General features: G+C 56.9%; 8 protein-coding genes across 8 annotated transcripts; 7 read left to right on the top strand and 1 right to left on the bottom strand.

The window, feature by feature from the left end:
- Nucleotides 1-1,005: 1,005 nt before the first annotated feature.
- Nucleotides 1,006-2,360, top strand: P884DRAFT_205895 (uncharacterized protein; the record flags this gene model as incomplete). The annotated part of the gene is made up of 2 exons (XM_069438684.1): nt 1,006-1,759; nt 1,843-2,360. 2 exons carry the CDS (start codon nt 1,006-1,008, stop codon nt 2,358-2,360), a joined length of 1,272 nt encoding a protein of 423 aa, XP_069295638.1.
- A 1,161-nt stretch (nt 2,361-3,521) lies between these two features.
- Nucleotides 3,522-6,093, top strand: P884DRAFT_312305 (glutamine synthetase). The gene is made up of 8 exons (XM_069445211.1): nt 3,522-3,896; nt 3,984-4,019; nt 4,089-4,144; nt 4,301-4,337; nt 4,403-4,861; nt 5,080-5,116; nt 5,191-5,611; nt 5,698-6,093. The coding sequence occupies exons 1-8, from the start codon at nt 3,894-3,896 to the stop codon at nt 5,714-5,716; spliced, it is 1,068 nt and encodes a 355-aa protein (XP_069295639.1). The 5' UTR covers nt 3,522-3,893; the 3' UTR covers nt 5,717-6,093.
- Nucleotides 6,094-6,190: 97 nt separating this feature from the next.
- Nucleotides 6,191-7,324, top strand: P884DRAFT_205664 (uncharacterized protein; the record flags this gene model as incomplete). Its single annotated transcript, XM_069438668.1, has 2 exons — nt 6,191-6,955; nt 7,016-7,324. 2 exons carry the CDS (start codon nt 6,191-6,193, stop codon nt 7,322-7,324), a joined length of 1,074 nt encoding a protein of 357 aa, XP_069295640.1.
- A 1,223-nt stretch (nt 7,325-8,547) lies between these two features.
- P884DRAFT_205810 (glycoside hydrolase family 71 protein) lies at nt 8,548-9,927 on the top strand (the record flags this gene model as incomplete). Its single annotated transcript, XM_069438676.1, has 2 exons — nt 8,548-8,610; nt 8,683-9,927. The coding sequence occupies 2 exons, from the start codon at nt 8,548-8,550 to the stop codon at nt 9,925-9,927; spliced, it is 1,308 nt and encodes a 435-aa protein (XP_069295641.1).
- A 429-nt stretch (nt 9,928-10,356) lies between these two features.
- Nucleotides 10,357-11,812, top strand: P884DRAFT_301537 (uncharacterized protein; the record flags this gene model as incomplete). Its single annotated transcript, XM_069444865.1, has 4 exons — nt 10,357-10,465; nt 11,052-11,447; nt 11,480-11,658; nt 11,711-11,812. The coding sequence occupies 4 exons, from the start codon at nt 10,357-10,359 to the stop codon at nt 11,810-11,812; spliced, it is 786 nt and encodes a 261-aa protein (XP_069295642.1).
- A 1,340-nt stretch (nt 11,813-13,152) lies between these two features.
- On the bottom strand, nt 13,153-13,806 carry P884DRAFT_205729 (uncharacterized protein; the record flags this gene model as incomplete). Its single annotated transcript, XM_069438669.1, has 1 exon — nt 13,153-13,806. A coding segment is annotated over one exon (654 nt), but the record flags the coding sequence as incomplete, so codon positions are not given.
- Nucleotides 13,807-15,824: 2,018 nt separating this feature from the next.
- Nucleotides 15,825-16,899, top strand: P884DRAFT_228008 (uncharacterized protein). The gene has a single exon (XM_069439702.1). The coding sequence runs from the start codon at nt 16,034-16,036 to the stop codon at nt 16,670-16,672; it is 639 nt and encodes a 212-aa protein (XP_069295644.1). The 5' UTR covers nt 15,825-16,033; the 3' UTR covers nt 16,673-16,899.
- A 672-nt stretch (nt 16,900-17,571) lies between these two features.
- P884DRAFT_286518 (serine carboxypeptidase S28-domain-containing protein) lies at nt 17,572-19,788 on the top strand. The gene is made up of 3 exons (XM_069443837.1): nt 17,572-17,887; nt 17,996-19,113; nt 19,214-19,788. The coding sequence occupies exons 1-3, from the start codon at nt 17,777-17,779 to the stop codon at nt 19,668-19,670; spliced, it is 1,686 nt and encodes a 561-aa protein (XP_069295645.1). The 5' UTR covers nt 17,572-17,776; the 3' UTR covers nt 19,671-19,788.
- Nucleotides 19,789-19,854: the final 66 nt, after the last annotated feature.

The following is a 19,854-nucleotide window of genomic DNA, read 5'->3' on the forward strand; positions in this document are numbered from 1 at the left end:
AAGTTTGTACTGACTTAATTGCCTGGTTTGCTAGACAAACTCGTTCGGATGCGAAGCGAAAGGACGCGAGAATCGATTGTTTTGAACCAGGTTCTGTTAGGTAGTTTGTGAGAGTATTAGTGTTGACGGGAGTACAGCAGGGAAAGTTCCACTTGTGATGCGCAACTTTGGATATCAGGGCCGGGCAGCTGGACAAGAACGCGGATTCCATCTCACGCCAAGTATGCGAGCACTGAAATGGCACAGGTTGGAATCGGACGAGCTCTTGAGAATGAAAAGGTTCAGTGTAGCAGCAAGAGCATCTACAAAATTAGATGTTTTCTAACACAATGAGGACGTCTGCTACGGGTAAGTATGTGCTGACACGAAATATCAACCCGCACACATTTGGAACGAGGTTCTTTAATTAGTTGCCTTGCACACGTGTTTCCATTCAGCTGCATCTCAATCTGCGTGCGTTTCCTTACGAGGAGAAAAGTCTCGCCCCGTATTGTCCCAGCTTCTCTCTAAAATGCGCCTGCCTTCGTATGATGGGGTCAGGTGAAGGGGCCTCGTAACTGCAGTTGGGGAGGGAAACAGCTGGTTGATGCTTTGAGATTGGCAACTCTTTCCTTTCCGTTCCGGCCGCTTTCGTCATGGGCACTCTGCCGCTTCCGTCTCTAGTGGCCAATTCGTTATCTCTTTCCCAAGCGTGACACACCCCTCGGCCGATGGAGATGCAGCCCCGATGTGGCGCGCTTCCTGCCCGATTCCGTCATGAGCATCTTCCCCGAACAGCGGCCGGAGCGAGCTTCCAGTCTATAAATCTCTTCCAAGTCCCCGGGGCCCTGGAATCAATCCTCCGAGCAATCCGTTTTCTCCATCACCATTCGACTTCGAGTCGTTTCAGCAAGTTTTCCGACAGTAGGCACATACCGCATCTCTTTTGCTGATCTCTCCAGCAGGCAAAGCACCTGCCTGTCCGTTCTTTTGTTTGTCTTCAGAAACAAGTCTACCATTACAACCATGACACGTGAGTGCATGCCGACACTCCCTAATGACAAGACGGTCCTCGTGACCAACGGCTTTGAGCCACTTCGCCTACACATCATCAAGCGGCTGCTCGAGGAGGGGTGCCGGGTCCGGACGACGGTGTCGATGGCCAACCGCGCGGAATGGCTCGACGAGGTGTTTAAACGCTTCGTCGAATCTGAACAGTTTGAGCGCATGGTTCTCCCGGCCGAACCCCCCCTCCGCAAGCGGTACTGGAGACAGGCGGTCAAGGATGTGGATGCCATCATCCATGCCCCGACCATTCCCAACCTTGACCGCAAGCCCGTTGACGACGCGTGGCAGGAATCAGCCGACAGCGTAACGAGCATCCTGGACGCGGCGGAGCTTGAACCCAAAATCAAGGCGTTCGTCATGACTGGCAACCTGGGGGCGGTGACGCCGCTCGTGGTGGAGACGGATACGCGCGTCGACGCTTGGGATTTCAACACGCGAGAGGTGATCGGCGCGTACGAGGAATCTGGCAAGCCCGTACCAAACTACCAGATGCTGTTCAACTCGTGCCACGTCCGGGCCGAGGAGGCACTGTGGAGTTGGATGGATGAGGCGAAGCCACACTTCAAGGCGAACGTGGTGGTCCCGTCCAACATCATCGGATACAACTTCGCAACCAAGAACACGACGGCCTGGAAACACAATTGGCTCTGGAGGCTGTGGAAGTTCGGCAAGAGTGCGCCAGCCGTCCGAGGCGGCGGTCCCTGCCAAGCGCGTAAGTTTTATTCGTACCCACCTAATCTACTACCCCGGTGCCATGTGTGTGGCGGATGCTAACACAGGAATGTGCGTGCCCAGATTGGTACATCGACGTTGAGGATGCGGCGTTGATGCACATCGCATGCGTCTTTGATGACACGATACAGCACGGGGAGCGCATCCAGGCATGGGGCTGCTTCCGGGAGTGGAATAGTGCCATCGAGATTCTGCAGGAGCGCGAAATCGAGAAAGCCAGGAAGGAGTTGGGGGAGCAGTTTGACGAGAAGAAGGCCAGAGAAGCAGCGGAAAAACGCTACCCTTTTGTCGGCGAGGACGGCGTGAGGCGCGGCATGATCTACACCAACCTCAGAAGGATATCGGAGATCTGTACGAGGTGGAAGGACTATCCCGGGTGGAAGCAATTCGAGGACACGGTCGAGGAGTGCCTGGATCTCTTCGAGAACGGAGGCGACGAGAAGCCCGAACCGCCGGCTCCTCCACGGCGACCCAACCCCTTCGTCCTACCCCCGGGAACTAACATCGACGAGTACCACAACAGATGGCTCTACCGTGATGAGCCTTCCCCTCCACCCCTCGAAACTGTACAAACTTGGTGATGGTGACTAAACGGGATCACAAGGTCCCTGGCATTGAGCGCTCCCATGCAGAGAAATGATGCAATGGGCGCTCAATGTGATTTCGCCGGGTGTGGGGGTTTATATCATGCTTTTTTTGTTCTCTTTTCCTTTCCCCGGGCTTGCAAATTCAGCCGGTGACTTGTTTGACAAGTGACGACTCGGGTCGTGTCAGCGAACTTCAAACTAATACTTTGCGCCTCGCATTCGATGGAAGAAATAATAATGCGCAGTTCGGAAGCGTGGGGAGCGTTTTCAACATGGTCTCAATGTTTTTTTTTACCTACAAGTTAGTAATCTGTAATCAAGTGATAATTACGCGGTCACGTGTCTGATAATTTGCCATACAGTCTTCAGTGGTACGCCTGTTGCTTGCCGATATTTGAATCAGGAAACAAATTTCCTTGGCCAAGTTTTCAAACTGGAGGAGATCCAGAGCTTGAATGAAGGCGAGGCTTTTTCTGTCAACATTGCAAAAATTTTGGTTACACACATGGAGGAGGATACACCAAATTAAAGCTCTACACTAGGCTGATCGTGTTTCCATTACTATACTATACGACATGACCATTACTAGTGCATCTTGTTAAGAGGATGCACATTTGATGGTAAGTCGAGTTAAACACCCCCCCCCCCCCAAAAAAAAAAACTTGGACCTACAGTATGGTTGCAGCATGAGGTTAACAAAGATAAGACCCTGCCCCGCTTACTTAAAGCGATTTCGAAAAGCATGCAGTTTTGTCACCCCACCTTGCCAGCCCCTCGCGCATCATCCCAGTTCGTCGGGTTCGCGGGGCTCAGAATGTCACCTGAAGCGACAAATCGGGTTGCATGTGAAGGGTGTGGCGCGGAAGTACGAAGTAACCGCCGCAGACCAACACGAGGGAAGGGGCCCAGATCTCCCCCCCCCCTTTCCAAGATCCACCTACCCTACTGTATCCAATGACGTTACGGGAATTGCAAGAAGAAGTAGCCCACCAATAGGGAAACGGCGATAAGACAAATCTCTCCCTGCGGCACGGGGGAATGCGGGATCCATCATGGAATGCCTGGGGTCGACGCTAAGTCACCGAAACATCGTGCTAGCCTTATCTTGGACCGCCTAAGTCTCACACATTTTGCCACGCCCAGTGTGGACACCTTGACCGCAAGAACCCCGGAGACGGGGACCCCTTCCTGGGTTGCGCTGCGTGGCGGCGTTTTTTCCCATTCTCCGGCATGGGGAGGTTCGTCTGAAGCGCGGGGAGTACGAGATAAGGCCCGATTTTGCGCTCTTTATCGCGCTGCAGCAGGGTGCACATGACAGGAACGGACCGTGTCTGGGCCGCGACATCGGACTGCATCTTTAAAAGCCACGCATCCCACTGTTGAGATCCGAGCCCGGCCTGTGATCCATCAGTTCACGAGCAGCCTTCTTCCCTGACCTGATTTGGTTGGAGCCTTTGTTGTTCTGTCCAGAATCAATTCTTCCCATCTCCGAGTTTGTTTTCTTTCCTCCCCCTTCAGATCGCAACAATGGTACGTGAACCCGCACAAGCCGCCATGACGAGAAGCAGTAAGCAGAGGTGACGACATGTGACATGATACTGACCGGTCTTTCCTCAGTCGACATCCCCAACCTTCATCTCCCAAACTGGGACTGTAAGCGACCAACGACCCAACATACACCGATGATGGGGTAGCAGTTGGCTCATGCGCATGGTGGTGCAGCTTCAGAAATACTTCTCCCTCGATCAGAAGGGCAAGATCATTGCCGAGTACATTTGGTGAGTTCTCTTTTGTTTGCTCTCTCTTGTTCTCTCTCTTCTCTCTCTTTCTCTCTGTGCGTGTGTGCATCTATGGACGTGAGGGGCGATGACAGAGAGTTTCGGGAACCGTTGTCATATTGCAAAGAAAGAGGATAATGGCTAACTCAACCACAGGATTGACGCGGAAGGCAACACGCGGTCCAAGTCGAGGGTATGGCATCCCCGGAACCCGGACAGAAATCCCAAATCATCCGGCTCACGACTGACACCACGCAGACCCTCGACGAGAAGGAGGACGGGTATAAGCCCGAAGAACTGCCGATCTGGAACTTCGACGGCTCGTCGACGGGCCAGGCTCCTGGTGACAACTCGGACGTCTACCTGCGACCAGTTGCCGTTTTCCCGGACCCGCTGCGCCGTGGCAAGAACATCCTGGTGTTGGCCGAGTGCTGGGACGCCGATGGAACGCCCAACAAGTACAACAACCGCCACGAGACGGCCAAGCTGATGGAGGCCCACGCCGCCCACAAGCCATGGTTCGGCCTCGAGCAGGAGTACACCCTCCTGGACCTGAACGACCGGCCGTATGGCTGGCCTCCAAACGGCTTCCCCGCGCCTCAGGGCCCCTACTACTGCGGTGTGGGCGCCGGCAAGGTCGTGCAGCGCGATATTGTCGAGGCGCACTACCGCGCGTGCCTGTATGCGGGCATTAAGATTTCGGGAACCAATGCTGAGGTAAGCCCCATTGCTGCTGCTGCTGCTGCCGCCGCCGCCGCCGCCGCCGCCGCCACTACTGCTCATGATGATGATGATGGTGGTGGTGGGTGGTGAAGAAGTTCTCAAGCATGATGCTAACGATCCCGGTTTATTTAGGTGATGCGTATGTTGCATTCCGACTCTATTCTCCTGAATCGCTGATGGCACATGTAACTAACATACCCGAAGCTGCCCAGTGGGAGTTCCAGGTTGGGCCGTGCGAGGGCATCGAGAGTGAGTTTACATCACTTCGCAACGGGAACCGTGCCCAAGATTTGTAATTTATATTGACTCGACTCATTTTACAGTGGGCGACCAGCTCTGGGTGGCTCGCTTCCTCCTGCACCGCATCGCCGAGGACTTTGGCGTCAAGGTGTCGGTCCACCCCAAGCCCATCTTGGGCGACTGGAACGGCGCCGGCCTGCACACCAACTTCTCGACAAAGGAGATGCGCGAGGAGGGCGGCATGAAGCACATCGAGGCGGCCATTGCCAAGCTCGGCACCCGCCACAACGAGCACATTGCCGTCTACGGCGCCGACAACGACAAGCGGTTGACGGGCCGCCACGAGACGGGCGCCATCGACCAGTTCACCTACGGCGTCGCCAACCGCGGCGCCTCCATCCGCATCCCGCGTGAGGTCGCCGCCAAGGGCTTCGGCTACTTTGAGGACCGCCGGCCGGCGTCGAATGCCGACCCGTATCAGATCACGGGTATCATCATGGAGACGTAAGTACTGCCCAGGAGGTAGCTCTTCGGCGGCCAGCGCCATTCGGCTCCAAGACTTGGGACGGTTTTGGCTAACTTTTTGGCAGTATTTTTGGGCCTGTCTAAATCGGCAACTGATTCTTCCGTTGAAACTTTGGTTGTGCTAGCTGTTTGGGTCATTGAGGGAAGGGCATGGAGTTTGCGGGTCTTGTAGTCGATACCTCTGTGAAGTCGGACTGGATGGGACCCCTGGAATTTATGAAGTTTTTTTTTTTGTCTTTCTGCCTGTGCTTCTCGGACGCATTCGCAAGAGTCAGGGTAATCCAGAGTCACGCCACAGATCCCTTTTGGTTTCATACGGAAGCCCCAGGTGAGAGAGAGCTCAATCCAGGGACTGTGTATTAACTAAGACCTCGGGTATGTGTATGCGCATATCCCTGGTCAGATTCTTAGGGGCTGGGAGAAACTCGCCAACATCCCCGCATCCAACGGTTTCGCCGGCGTGACTCACCAGCCACGACGCATTAAGAACCGACGAGGTCCACCGAACTACAACACAGCACTCGCTTCACCCGAAATACTATTACCTCAACCACGACAATGTCCGAAAAATCCGCCGTCCTCGTCACCGGTTCGGCCGGCCACCTGGGCAAGGCCCTCATGCTCGCCCTGCCGGAGCTCGGCTACACGCCGATCGGCATCGACATCAACCGCAGCCCGACGACAACGCTCCGGGGCTCCATCACCGACACGGCCTTCCTGGCGTCCGTGTTTGGCACCCACAAGCCCGCCCACGTCATCCACGCGGCGACGCTCCACAAGCCGCACGTCCAGACGCACTCGCAGAACGACTTTGTCCAGACCAACATCGCCGGCACCGTCGCGCTCCTGGAGGCGGCCGCGGCGGCCGGCGCCCGCTCCTTCGTCTTTGTCTCGACCACCTCCGCCTCCGGCTCCGCCCTCGCCCCACCGCCGGGGCAGCCGGCCGCCTGGATCGACGAGACGGTCTGCCCGGTGCCCAAGAACATCTACGGCGTCACCAAGGCGGCGGCCGAGGACGTGTGCCAGCTGGCGGCGCAACGGAGGAGCGGCGGCGACGGCGGCGGCTTGCCCGTCATAGTGCTACGCACCAGCCGCTTCTTTCCCGAGGAGGACGACGACGAGGCGCGGCGCGGCGAGGTGGCGGACGGCGACAACCTCAAGGTGCTGGAGCTCGCCTGCCGCCGCGTCGACATTGCCGACGTGGTCACGGCCTGCGTCTGCGCCATGGAGCGCGCCGCCGCCCGCGAGATCCTCTGGGGGCGCTATATCATCAGCGCGCCGACGCCGTTTGCCGCCGCTACTGCTGCTGCTGCCACTTCTGCTGTTGGAGGGGGGGATGACAAGGGGGAGGGGGATGAGGGTGCGAAGAAAGAAGAACGAGAGGAGGTGCTGAGGGGGCTCGACCGGGACCCCGCGGCTGTATTCGAGAGGGCCGTTCCCGGGGTGCGTGACGTGTTTGCGAAGAAGGGATGGCGGTTCCTGACGCGGGTCGATCGCGTGTACGATTCCGGCCGGGCGGTCCGGGAGCTGGGCTGGCGGCCCGTGTACACATTCCAGAGGGCCGTCGACAAGGTCGCCAGGGGGGAGGAGTGGAGGAGCGAGCTGGCGCTGAAGGTGGGCAAGCTGGGATACCACGCCGTGCCGACGGGGGTGTACACGACCCAGGAGCGGGCGCAGCAGGGGGACGAGTGATAAGAATGAGAGAGAGAGAAAAAGGAGAAGAAGGGGGGGGGGGGAAGGGTAGTCACTTTTTTGCTTCCCCCTTAATTACATCAAGCTGGATAATTAACTAAACGTCAATGCATTTGATAGATAGAGCACGCTGTGGAATCGAAAAACTGCTGGCCTTGATGTGTGTCTCACTCGAGTATGATGGCGTGGGGATTAAACTTGTGTAACTTGAGATGTCAAGACGGCCCAAACAAGGGCCAGTTGTTGAGCTGCTGACGGAGCGCCTCTCAATGTGCTTGGCTTGTAACTTAATTAACTCGCCGGTAGATCTCTTTCTCTCTCGCTCTCGTGGTAACTATTAAGCTTAATTACTTGTGACGGCCCAAATATAGGTAATTAGGTATTTAGCTAGCGAATCTGGGAATCAATCAAATGACTGTTCTGCCAACAAACTTTAATGAATAATAACTCTTTCGTTACCTGGATTTAATTAGAAAATAGATTTAAAAAACATAAATACCTTTTTTAACATAGTCGTGCTGCATATTGGAAGTAACAGTGCGAAAATCATCTGAGTGTGCGAAGGAAGCATGTACTTAGTTACAATAGTGATGATGGTACATGGCCGTGCCGTAACTCTCCCCGGATTGAGGTGGCTGGGTTTCATTAGCCGCCCCTGTTACCATATCCTTCTCTTCGCTGTTGCTTCATTGGAAGGGAGGCCACCAGATGCGGCCGATCCACCAATTCCTAGTTCAGACAGATCTACGTAGCTTCGAGTTAGAGAGCTACAGGCTCAAACTTGGTTGGCGATCATCGTTGGATTCGGGGGAGAAGCACAAAGGAACTTTTGTTCTCTGGGCCCCCGTTTGGGCCGCTCCTTTCTCTGGCACTGTAATGCCCCGAACACTAATACTACGTGCCTGGACAATGAATTGCTTTGGAATGTTAAAAAAAAATTGGTGTGCATTATTGAGGTGCTAAGTGGTGCACTAATTACAGACACTCGCTTGTTCACACAACCGCGCTGTTCTGGGGCGACAGGAATTCGCCTCTCTGGCCTTCTCTTCTCATAATATTTCATCATTTTATTCCTCGTTATTGCTTTTCTATTCTCTATTCTCTCATTTCGCTTCCATCTTTTGTTGTCCCGCCTCTGCTTTTTTTCATTATCCACATTCACTTATAATACGCATTCTCGTCGTCGTTAATTCCACTTCATGAAGGTTTTGATTGCGGCCGTGATGGCTGCCTCTTTGGCATTCCCGCAGATCCGGGCGGCCAGGGAGGTCTTTTCCCACGTAATTGTGCGTTAAAGAGTCACACACACACAACTAATATCATTCCCGCTGTACAATATCGCTGACACGGGCAGTCAGGTGGGAAACGTGGCCGAGTTCACGCTGGCCGACTGGGAGGAGGACATGCGGCTGGCACAGGAGGCCAAGATCGACGGGTTCGCGCTCAACATTGCGGCCGAGGATCCGTCCAACGAGGCGTCGCTGGAGCTGGCGTTCGAGGCGGCCGGCGAGCGCGACGGCTTCTCGCTCTTCTTCTCGTTCGACTACCTGGCGCAGGGCCCGTGGCCGGCCGAGCGCGTGACGGAGCTGGTGAAAAAGTACGGCGCGAGCGAGTCCTACTTCAAGCCGGACGGCCGGCGCCCGCTCGTGTCCACTTTCGAGGGCCCCTCGAACGCGGACGACTGGCGGGACATCAAGGCGGCCGTCGACGTCTTCTTCGTGCCCGATTGGTCCTCCATTCCGGCAAAGGAGGCGGTCGCGGCGGCGGGGGGCGTGGCGGACGGGCTGTTCAGCTTCGATGCTTGGCCCGACGGGGCGGCCAACATGACGACCGAGGGCGACGATGGATTCCGGGCGGCGCTCGGCGACGACAAGGCGTACATGATGCCGGTGGGGCCCTGGTTCTACACCAACCTGCCCGGGTTTGGGGGTAAGAACTGGCTGTGGCGCGGTGACGGGCTGTGGGACACGCGGTGGCGGCAGGTGGCGGAGGTGCGGCCAGATTTCGTCGAGATCCTGACGTGGAACGACTTTGGCGAGTCACACTACATCGGCCCCGTGCGCGACAAGGAGCTGGGCCTGTTTGAGAGCGCCGACGCGCCCCTTAATTACGCCCGCGGCATGACCCACGACGGCTGGCGCCGGTTCCTGCCCTTCTACATCGACGTCTACAAGACGGGCAAGGTGCCCGACCGGGTCGGCGAGGAAGGGGTTATGGCCTACTACCGCACGGCACCGGCGCTGGCCTGCCCCGCCGGCGGCACGACGGGCAACAACAAGGCGCAGGGCCAGGCCGAGCTGCCGCCGGAGGAGCTGGTCGAGGACAGCGTCTTCTACGCGGCCCTGCTCGACTCGGACGACGGCGTCGCGGTCGAGGTGTCCATCGGCGGCAAGAAGCTGCCCGGGCGATTCGGCACCGTGCCCGCCGCCGGGCCGGGGACGCCGGGCGTGTACACGGGCAGCGTGCCGTTCGGCGGCAACACGGGCGAGGTCGTCGTCACGGTGTCGAGGGACGGCAAGACGATCGCCACGGCCGAGGGCGGCAAGAACATCTCCAACGAGTGCGAGAACAATGTGCAGAACTGGAACGCTGTCGCTGTGTAGTCGGTCGGCGATGGCAAGTTGGGGGGAGAGAAGGATGAGAGTCGCCGGAGCGGACCGAGGAACTTGAATCTATAGGTACGCATCGAAGACGTATTTGAAGCGGTAATTATAAATTAGTGCACGCGGTACGTTGCCTTCTCCACTGTATGCATATTTTCCAGTAATGAGCGGGGGAAAATCGATACCTAGAGTGTATGTAAATGATTCCGATTACGGTTTGCTGCTTTCGGACATTAATTAATCATTCTCTCTCCTTGACAGCAGACTCAAAAAGGAAAACTCCTCCTGAGTACTGCGCTGGCGTGATTCTGATCGATTGATCGATCGACAGGTCAATGCGAGCCCCTCTTGCATGTCGTCTGCAACGCAACTGTCTGATGTGTTCCATCTTCCTGAGCTTAAAGTTGTCTGGTCCTCGTCTTATACGCCATGGAGCCGGGCACCGCGCCGGAAGTGGGCCAAGATCGGCATCCGCATCGGGCCCGGAATGCGACCCCGCGGCTCGCTGTCAGAGATAAGGATGCGAAGCCCAGGACAAGTAAGAAAGAAGCGAAAAAAAAAAGGGAAGAGGAAAGGCAAAAATAAAATAACGAAGAAACGAATCAAAAAGTTGCTGCGATGTTTGGCACCGGTTCTTTTCCAAGGTGATTGTCAAGTTTCTGCATCTTCCCAAGACAAGTTCCTCCGTGCGGCGAAGCGCACAACACATTCGCATCTGGAATCCCGAAGACGGGCCGGGTCCCACAACGGGGACGCCGCCTGCGACTGCAGCCGCAATTAGCTGGGCGATTACGCCTGAGATGGCCGGGTCGCTGACTTCAAGACGTAAGATCAAGGAAGTCACAAACCTGCGATGCGATTTTAAGAGGAAGGAAGTGCCCTTTGTTTTGGTCTTTCCCATACAGACAGTTTCTTCCTATCATACACCTGGAAGGCACAGAAACACGCACGCTTACACAGATACCGCACCAATCTCACCTCTCTTCATCTGTTGTTCTCCCTCCTCTCGCACGCAGACCATCAGGAAGACGAAGCAAGACAACCAAGGAAAATCATGACAACAACAACAACAACGCTTAGAAGAAAAAGAAAGAAAAAATATCCAAGATGAACACCGCGACAAGAGCCCTGCGACAGGCCGCCCGCCAGCGCTTCGGCACCCGGGGACTCCCACAAAAACCAACAGCAGTTCAGCAGCGACCCAGCAACATCACCGCCGCCATTTGCCCACCACCATCACCACCGCTTCCACCCCCAGACACTGCGTCCTGCACTTCTTAATGCAGCAAGCAGCGTAAGAAGCATTCATACGTCGAATAAGGACTGGGCGATCGACTGGCCGACGAACCTGGACCCTCGGTCGCACTCCAACCGGGTCAACAAGCCGGCCATCGAGGAGAATATCGGCAGGAAACGATTCGGTGATTTCAACGTGACAGGCAAGGTCTTTGTCGTCACGGGGGCTGCCCAAGGGCTGAGGCTGGCCATGCCCGAAGTGCTGGTCGAAGCGGGCGGCAAAGGTGCGTTCAAATTTTGGTCTTATTATTTTAAGGCCTGCTCTCGCCCGTCTGCAACTCGAGCAAGGCCGCCGTCATCCAGCTCGCCCGCAACCTCGCCATGGAGTGGAGCCCCGTCCGCGAGGACGGCAGCGGCGGCATCCGCGTCAACTGCATCAGCCCGGGCCACATCCTGACCCCGATGGTGCGCAAGAACTTTGAGGAGGTCCCCGGCGTGCGCGAGACCTGGGAGGCCGAGAATATCATCGATGGGCCGCCTCGCCGAGACCACCGAGTTCAAGGGCGCCGTCCTGTTTCTCCTCAGCAACGCCAGCAGCTTCATGACCGGCAGCAATCTCGTCATCGACGGCGGCCACACAGCCTGGTAATAATCATTCACCTAGGTACATTGACCATGGTGTTGAATAATAGTGTTTTTTGTTCTTCACTTCATGTCAATGCTTGAAAAATATTTTTCGGTCTTATGTCATCTGATTTCTTTTCCATTTCCGGGCTGCTGGTGCTGTATTCTGTACGGAGCATTAAATACCTAATTACGGTGTTGTGCTATTCTCAATTATTACAAAAGCTGAAAGTCGAAGGGATCGTCGAAATCAAAACACGCCTCTTTGACGCCGGCGATTGCCCTCTGCACCCTCTTCTTCGTCTCCATGACCCTCGGGTCGGCTTTCAACAAGGCCTCCTCGTCTTGTCCGAGCCGCCGTCGACGGTCGTACCACGCCCGACCGTACACGGCGGCGAGCCATCGATTAACCCTACCCTGAACGAGGGGCACAGGCTCCGGAGAGGACTTGTTCACAATTACCACGCCTTCTTCTGCTTTCATCCCTCCCTCATCTTCAGGAGGAGACTTCTTGGTCGGGGGCCGCAAGTCCCGGCCGCAGACCTCCTCCCCCGGAGCAAACGAGAAGGAGAGGAGCGGTAGCTCCCGGGCGGGTGACTCGCCCTCGCGCTGGAGCACCATTGGGCTCAGCGGGTTGGGTGGCCGGACTGTCTCTGACAGCTCGTGGTCGGCAATGCCGGCGGCGCTGCCCCCGTTCGGCCGGTGGTGCGTCATCCACTGGTCCTCAACGGGGACCCAGTCCCCTCCGACGGCCTTTACCAGCCTCCAGGGACCGTGGATCCGCATCAGGACCTCCTCCATCTCCTCCGCCTCCTCCGGCTGCCGCATCTCCTCCTCCGCTTCGTCATCTCCCCCCCCCTGTATCGTACACCTCATCCTCGGCCCCCTCTTCCTCCATCTGCTCGGTTTCAGCGCCTCCCTCCGGCTCCCGGACACAACCAGCGGGCCCTCCCGCTCGAGCGCGGCGGCCCTCCGGCACTCCTCAGCCACGTACCAGGCGTACGCCGCTGACCGGGTCTCGTCTGACGTGCCCCCACGGCCGAACTCGTTCTCGATTGCGCCCGCCCGCTGGATCAGGCCCGCCAAGTCCGGCGGCCGTGGCAGTGCCTGATTCCTGGCGGCAGCGGCGGCGGCGGCGGCGACTACGGCTCCTTGGCTCCACCGCTCGACCTCCTCGGTCACCGCCCCGCCCAGTCCCTCCAGCGCTCGGTATCCGGGCCACTCGTCCTCCTCCCCACCCCGCCGCCGCAGCTTGGCCAGGGCGAGAAGCGCGCCGAGGCCCTTACTGAACTTGGACAGGTCCGCGACCGGCACGTCGACGTCCCCCGGGGGGTTGTTGCGCGGGTTCTCGGCGGCGGACAGGCCATCGTCGAAAGCGGCCTCGCCAAAGTCGCCCAGGTAGAAGTCGGGCAGCGGCAGGGCGACAGCATCGTCACCTTTGTCGTCGTCCTGGTTGGCGGGGTTGGCCGAGGAGGCGGAGGGCCAGTGGATCCAGACGTTGCCCAGGTGGGCGTCGCGGTGGTAGAGCGGCCTCGGCCCGGCCGTGTAGAGGAACTGGAGGGTGCTCAGGACCTGCCGCGCCATGCGGCCTACGATGGCCGTCGGCGGCAGCGCGCCCTGCGTCACCCAACGCGCCCCCACCGACTGCCCGTTGCACAACTTCCAGTACGAGACCGAGTGGTACATGGCCCACTCCCTCCCCGCTGCATTGCCGCCGCTGGACTCGATGTATTCGTGCCCGTAGCAGTCGACGATCCAGTGGTGCTGAAGAGGGGAAGGAGGGAGAGGAGCGTTGTTGGCGATGGAGATGCGCCTGAGGGCGTCGAGCACCCGGATCTCGGTCGGCTTCTTGAGCGCCCCGGTCCGGTTGGCATCGGCGTGGTGGACCAGCCGCCGGGCGTTGACCTTGCGCACCAGGGCCTCGCCCGACTCGGCGTCCCGGACCAGCTGCGCCACCGATTCCACCCCGGCCCCGAGGTTGCGCACAAACAGCAGCCGCCGCCCCTCAAACGTGAACATGTACCCGTACCGCCCTCCCCCTTCTTCGTCAGCGAGCGGCCCCAGGATGCTGGTATTCATCGCTTCCTGCACGCGAACACTTACCGTCTCCGCGCCATCGGTCCTCGCCGACGCCATGTTGGCTTCTGTCACAGCTAGCCAACTAATATCTCACTTGGTCGTCTAGACAAGCGGTAGTTTGTAATGATTATTACAACTGCTCCCTTACAGACACGGCTTGGTAGGCTGGTGCTTATTACCGGCGCTTCGAGTTCCGACAGCAGCGTGTCGCGGTAATTAAGCGACAAGTCTGGCTGTTTCTTGACTCGAGAGAAATGAAGCGTGATCCGGTGGTTTAAATATCGAGTCACCTCATTAAAGCTCGAGTACACTCGACCCCATCCTATAATTATCTGCTGTTCACATTTCTTAGTCACCCCCGAGGAAGACCCGAGGATTGTGTGCGATGAGAACATGCCAGGTGTGTTAATTACTGGAGATAGTTCCTGGGTGCGGTGCATCATGTTGTTACGCAAGTTAGGACACTATTAGAACATTACTAACAAAGAAAGATAAAGTCCTAATTATACCATTGGCAACCAAGGCCGATTGCTTTGTTTGGGATGTGTCCGGTTTCTCCCAACAGTTACTGTGTTCTCAAACAAAGGGTCGGTTACTCGATTAGACAACCTTGGTAGATAATGTGACGAAGTGCCAAGAATTGGCGAGGGTTGGAGAGCGAGGCCTTCCCGGGTGCTGACTTGGGAGGTTTACATTGCGCTTGTAGTAAATAATTACCGTAGTAGCTTTGGACGCAATCCACGCAGCTCTAGGAAAGAGTCTACCTTGTCGGTTAGCACGGCACGGTCTGATCTTGCTACTAGCTCAGTAATTAATTATAGCTCTTTCCAACTAAAAGAGATTCCTTCATTGAGCAATCAAACCAGTTGAACTATACGTTGATCCTAGCCTCCGAGAAGAGAAAGGGGAGAGACGAGAGCTCTCGGCCAAGATCAGGATGCAAACGTGGAGAAACTTCACCGAGATCAAACGAACAGGGAAGAGAAAAGGTGCGACATAATCAGCCGACAAAAGACTGCCTTCAGCTCTGAACCCTCCCCTGAAGACCGGGAGGAAGCCGTTAATTGAAGGTTAGGGGAACAGACCCTTACCCAAGTCATCCGAGGCTATTAATGGAGCAGTAGAGGGGATCAACAGGGGAGCATGTAGTATGCAAAATCGATTACCTCGTAAGGTATCTACCTCTATGTGCGACTCTGTTTCTCAATCATGATTCAGTTGCCAACATGGAACTGGCACAACAAAAAGAGATGTACAGGCAGCTAATATATTGACCTAATTATCTCTGAGGTTATTGTTGAATAATGTCGGCAGCCATGTTGGAGCGACCCGCAGCCCGGGAATATCAGAGGAAGGGTCATCTCCAGCCTTCGATTTCCGAGCAAACCCGAGGCAAGCAGCAAAGCATCAGGGCGATTCTTCCCATATGCTTGTCCATTGCTGAGAATTACCACACAAGGTCAAGAAAATGAGCCCCTATGGCATGAATGAGTCACGTATACCCAACCCTAGCTAATTAGAGCATCTATAATACTTGAGTATGAGCATGTCTCGAAGCTGGTGAGAGTCGGTGAAGTAATGCGCCAGCCGTTTGTGGACAAATTCCTTTACTTGACAATGTTGCCATATATGGCAAGTGGCAGCATCCACATCACCTGCTATGTACGGAATACTTAATGAGTAAGCACAGTGGGACGTTGAAATACGAGCTTGTGCAAGGAACCGCCCCCCCTTCCGGCAACGTGGCTCGTCTACGCCGGGTTATTCCCAACCAAGCCACAATGCCATATATGGGCTAGGAGGCGGGAATTCGGACGATGGGAATCCGACCACGAGTGATGTTCACGATGGCTTCCAGAAGAAGCATGATCTACTCGCACTAGCCTGTGTATGTAATTATGTATGTACACGAACGTGGGCCACGGAATCCGACATAAATAATAACTCTTAAGTCGTTGCAAGCCCACCCGAGACCATGACATGAACCGGCGGCAGCCATCTCTCACTACACTACAGACAACGTTGGCTTTCCTTGGACTTGTTAATACTTAATTACACCACCAACCAGTTTGGTTTATCTGAACGCTGATTACCCGCATCAATCAAGTAATTAACCACACAACCCCTACGCGTAGCGCACGAGAGAAACACCCCCCTCGGACACGATATGGTGCGAATCGCCATCCCCACGCTTGCCCTCGCGGCGACGACAGTGACCGCCCTGTCAAAGTCCAAGGGCTTCAACCTGGTCGCGCACGTCGCCGAGCCGGGTAGCGATCTGAGCCCGTCGGTCGAGGGTCTGCTGCTGACGACGGCGCACACGGGGGCCGGGTTCAACGCGGCCGTCTTCGCCGACGCCGACGCCGGGTCCGAGCGCGTCTTCTACCAGAACGGCACCGCAGCGCGCGGCGGCGGCGGCGGCGGCAAGAGCACCCTGCTCACCGACGGCGGCACCCCACCCTTCCCCTTCAGCATGCAGGTGCAGCCGCGCGGGGAGCCCCGTCGCATCGTCGACATCAGCGTCGGCCAGGGCACGAGCCACTACGTCGACGCGCGCGGGCGGCTCGTCAACGCCGAGGACGCCGGACGGGGCTCCTGGCTCGCCTGCAACGCCGTCGTGCCCTACTACAACGAGACCTTCACCACGCTCCAGTACGCCTACGACTATCATCATCGTGGAGACCCTGCGGGCCTCGAAGGCTGCGCCGCCATCGAGCTGGTCGCCCGCTGCGCCGAGCTGAACGACCTGCCCGACGACGCCTACTCGACTCACGAATTTGCCGTCGAGGTCAGGTGCGAGAAGTGAGCGGGAAGAGGAGGAGGAAGAAGAAGAAGAAGAAGAAGCCTCAGGGTGTGAAAGGGGAGAGGGGGTTCATTAATTGCCTGTAGGATGGAAATTGACTGCTAGAATAATTGGTAATAAAGTCTACGATAATACAAGGAAAGCCTATTAATATGACCGGAATCATGTAATTACGTCCCATACAATAAAAATACGTACCTGATCTATGAAGGGAGTGGCGGACCCACGAGTATCGCGACTCGACATTTTCAGGGCTCGAGCGCTTCAGAAAAAGCGTAAGATGTGCCACATGATTAATGATGAATCGGGAGCAGATGCTGCATTTGGTAAAATCTAACACAATGTGTTTGTGCATTTCGCAATTTTGGAGACCATCACATGTTCATAATGAGGACAAGGAGGTTGGTTTAGTTTAGACATATTTACTGTGCCATGTTCAGTTGTCGATTGGGGGGTTGCCGACCTGACGCTTACCGCAGGAGGTTAGGTAGGTACAGTATCCATTCAAGAGCAGCTAACCTACGGATGTCCGATGTTAATTTATGGAGGAGTTTTTCATTTAACAGGTAGCGGATCCATTGAACATATTTCGGTGCAGCAAGTTGCGCCAATCAACCGCCGAGGTATTGCGAAGTACGGAGTACGGAGGAATTGGTAATTACTGCTATTATTATTAATACGGCGCGCGGGAGGAGGCCCAAGAAGCATGGCAAAGCGCCCGAGGGTCCCCTGCCCTGCCAAGCCCCGGCTCCGCAGGCCCTCCCGACTTGGCGCCTCGCTAGCGCTAAATGTTGAACCGCTCGCGATGAGCGTTGCAGATCGCGTGTCCTGGAATAGGAAGGAGTTGAAAAAGGCCTGTTTGCCCTGCTGCCCTGCTGCCCTGCTGCCCCGCCCCCCCAAGTGTGTACCTTCCACTTTCGCAACAAGACAACACCTTCCCCAGCGGCGCGGAATGGGAACCGGGGAATTGGGTCGAAAACGCGTGCTCAAAAAGGAGCTCGGGTGCGCTTTTTGCTGTTTCGGTGAGTCTTCCTTTCCCTCCCCTCTATCCTAGGACGCCTTTTACCTCCCCGGGGCTCGGCCGGATCTTTTGCCCTCAACTGCAGCATGCTTCGCGGAACGATCGCGGTGGGCGCGGCGTGCCTCGCGCAGCTCGTCGCGGGGCTCGATGGGCCGCTTTTTCGGACCTCCTTGACGCTCCGGGACTTTAGGCAACAGGTATGTGCCGATGCACAGTCAGAATGAATAAAACACGTGCACATGATCATCTCCGTCTTTGATTGTACCATTCATATATGTATTAATCCTTCTGTTGACACCACGCAGCTGGAACGGCGTCAGGCTAGAGACGGCGCCGCTCTGGAAGCCCGGAGCAGCGACCTGCAGGACCTGTACCCGGCGCACACCCTCCAGGTCCCCGTCGACCATTTCCACAATGACAGCCTCTACGAGCCGCACTCGTCCGAGACCTTCCCGCTGCGCTACTGGTTCGATGCCAGCCACTACAAGAAGGGCGGCCCCATCATCGTCCTGCAGAGTGGCGAGACGGACGGCGTCGGCCGCCTCCCTTTCCTCCAGAAGGGCATCGTCGCCCAGCTCGCCCGGGCCACTAACGGGCTCGGCGTCATTCTCGAGCATCGCTATTACGGCGAGAGTATCCCGACCCCCGACTTCAGCACCGAGAACCTCCGCTTCTTGACCACGGACCAGGCCCTGGCCGACATGGCCTACTTTGCCCGGCACGTCGTCTTCAAGGGATTGGAGCACCTGGACCTGACGTCGGCCAAGAACCCCTACATCGCCTACGGCGGCTCCTACGCCGGCGCCTTCGTGGCTTTTCTGCGGAAGCTCTATCCCGACGTCTACTGGGGCGCCATCTCCTCCTCGGGCGTCCCCGAGGCCATCTACGACTACTGGCAGTACTATGAGGCCGCGCGCATCTACGCGCCTCACGACTGCGTAGTGGCCACCCAGAAGCTTACCCACATCGTGGATACCATCCTCCTCGACAAGGCCGATACCGACTACGTCAGGCGTCTCAAGACCGGCTTCGGTCTCGGCGGCGTCACGCGCAACGACGACTTCGCCAACGCAATCTCGTGGGGCATCGGCGGCCTGCAGGGCCTGAACTGGGACCCGGCCCTGAACGACACCGGGTTCGGCGAATACTGCAACAACCTGACCGCCACCAAGCCGCTCTACCCGACCTCCCCCGCCCTCGAGCAAGAGGCCCGCGAGCTCGTCAAGGCCGGTGGGTACGGTGAGGAGGCCGACACCCTCACCATCCAGCTCCTCAATTACATGGGCTATGTCAACGCCACGACGGTCCAGACCTGCCACAATGACAGCCAGGACGAGTGCTTCACCAACTACAACTCCACCTTCTACCAGCAAGACGACAAGACGCAGGACTGGCGCCTGTGGCCATACCAGTACTGTTTTGAGTGCGTTTCCCACTCCTCCTCTCCGTTGTCTCGACCAATTATTCCCCCGTTATCGATCTACCATTGCTCCGAGCTCTCTCTTGCTGACTCACGTTCGCAGATGGGGCTTCTTGCAGACCGGCTCGGGCGTGCCCGCCAACCAGCTCCCGCTCATCTCGCGCCTCATCGACCTCAACTTCACCTCGGTCGTTTGCCGCGAGGCCTTCAACATCACGACCCCATCGCAGGTCGAGCGCATCAACAAGCTTGGCGGCGTCAATATCAGCTATCCGCGCCTGGCCTTCGTCGACGGCGAGCGCGACCCCTGGCGGTACGCCTCGCCCCACCGCATCGGGCTGCCCGAACGCAAAAATACCATCAGCGAGCCTTTCATCCTTATCAAGGACGGCGTGCACCACTGGGACGAGAACGGGCTGTTCCCCAACGAGACACGGCCGGGCCTGCCGCCCAAGCCGGTGGCCGATGCGCAGCGGGCGGAGGTCAAGTTTGTAAAGGCGTGGCTGAAGGAATGGAAGGAGAAGGAGAAGTGTAGGGGCCGGAAATTCTGTTGGCCCTGAAGCGCGCTAACAGATACTAACCGAGCAGCAGATTCGTACGAGGGGGATGATCTCTGACGACTCTCGCAGATGGATGTGATCTAAGCGGCCAGGGGACCGTGCTAGGATACTTTTAATGAATATAATCAAGACATTTTCGCTTTTTTTCCCCCAAGCAACAATTGTTTGGGCTGGTGTAAACTCC

This window comes from Thermothelomyces heterothallicus (assembly GCF_042370625.1).
Source record: "Thermothelomyces heterothallicus CBS 202.75 unplaced genomic scaffold P884_scaffold_20, whole genome shotgun sequence".
NCBI classification, from domain to species: domain Eukaryota; kingdom Fungi; phylum Ascomycota; class Sordariomycetes; order Sordariales; family Chaetomiaceae; genus Thermothelomyces; species Thermothelomyces heterothallicus.

Coding starts and splice junctions, on each gene's coding strand:
- P884DRAFT_312305 (XM_069445211.1), top strand. Junction 4,338..4,402: donor ACACGCGGTCCAAGTCGAGG/GTATGGCATCCC, acceptor GACACCACGCAG/ACCCTCGACGAGAAGGAGGA. Junction 5,117..5,190: donor GCCGTGCGAGGGCATCGAGA/GTGAGTTTACAT, acceptor CTCATTTTACAG/TGGGCGACCAGCTCTGGGTG.
- P884DRAFT_228008 (XM_069439702.1), top strand. CDS start 16,034: ATGGTGCGAATCGCCATCCCCACGCTTGCCCTCGCGGCGACGACAGTG.
- P884DRAFT_286518 (XM_069443837.1), top strand. CDS start 17,777: ATGCTTCGCGGAACGATCGCGGTGGGCGCGGCGTGCCTCGCGCAGCTC. Junction 17,888..17,995: donor TCCGGGACTTTAGGCAACAG/GTATGTGCCGAT, acceptor GACACCACGCAG/CTGGAACGGCGTCAGGCTAG. Junction 19,114..19,213: donor CCATACCAGTACTGTTTTGA/GTGCGTTTCCCA, acceptor TCACGTTCGCAG/ATGGGGCTTCTTGCAGACCG.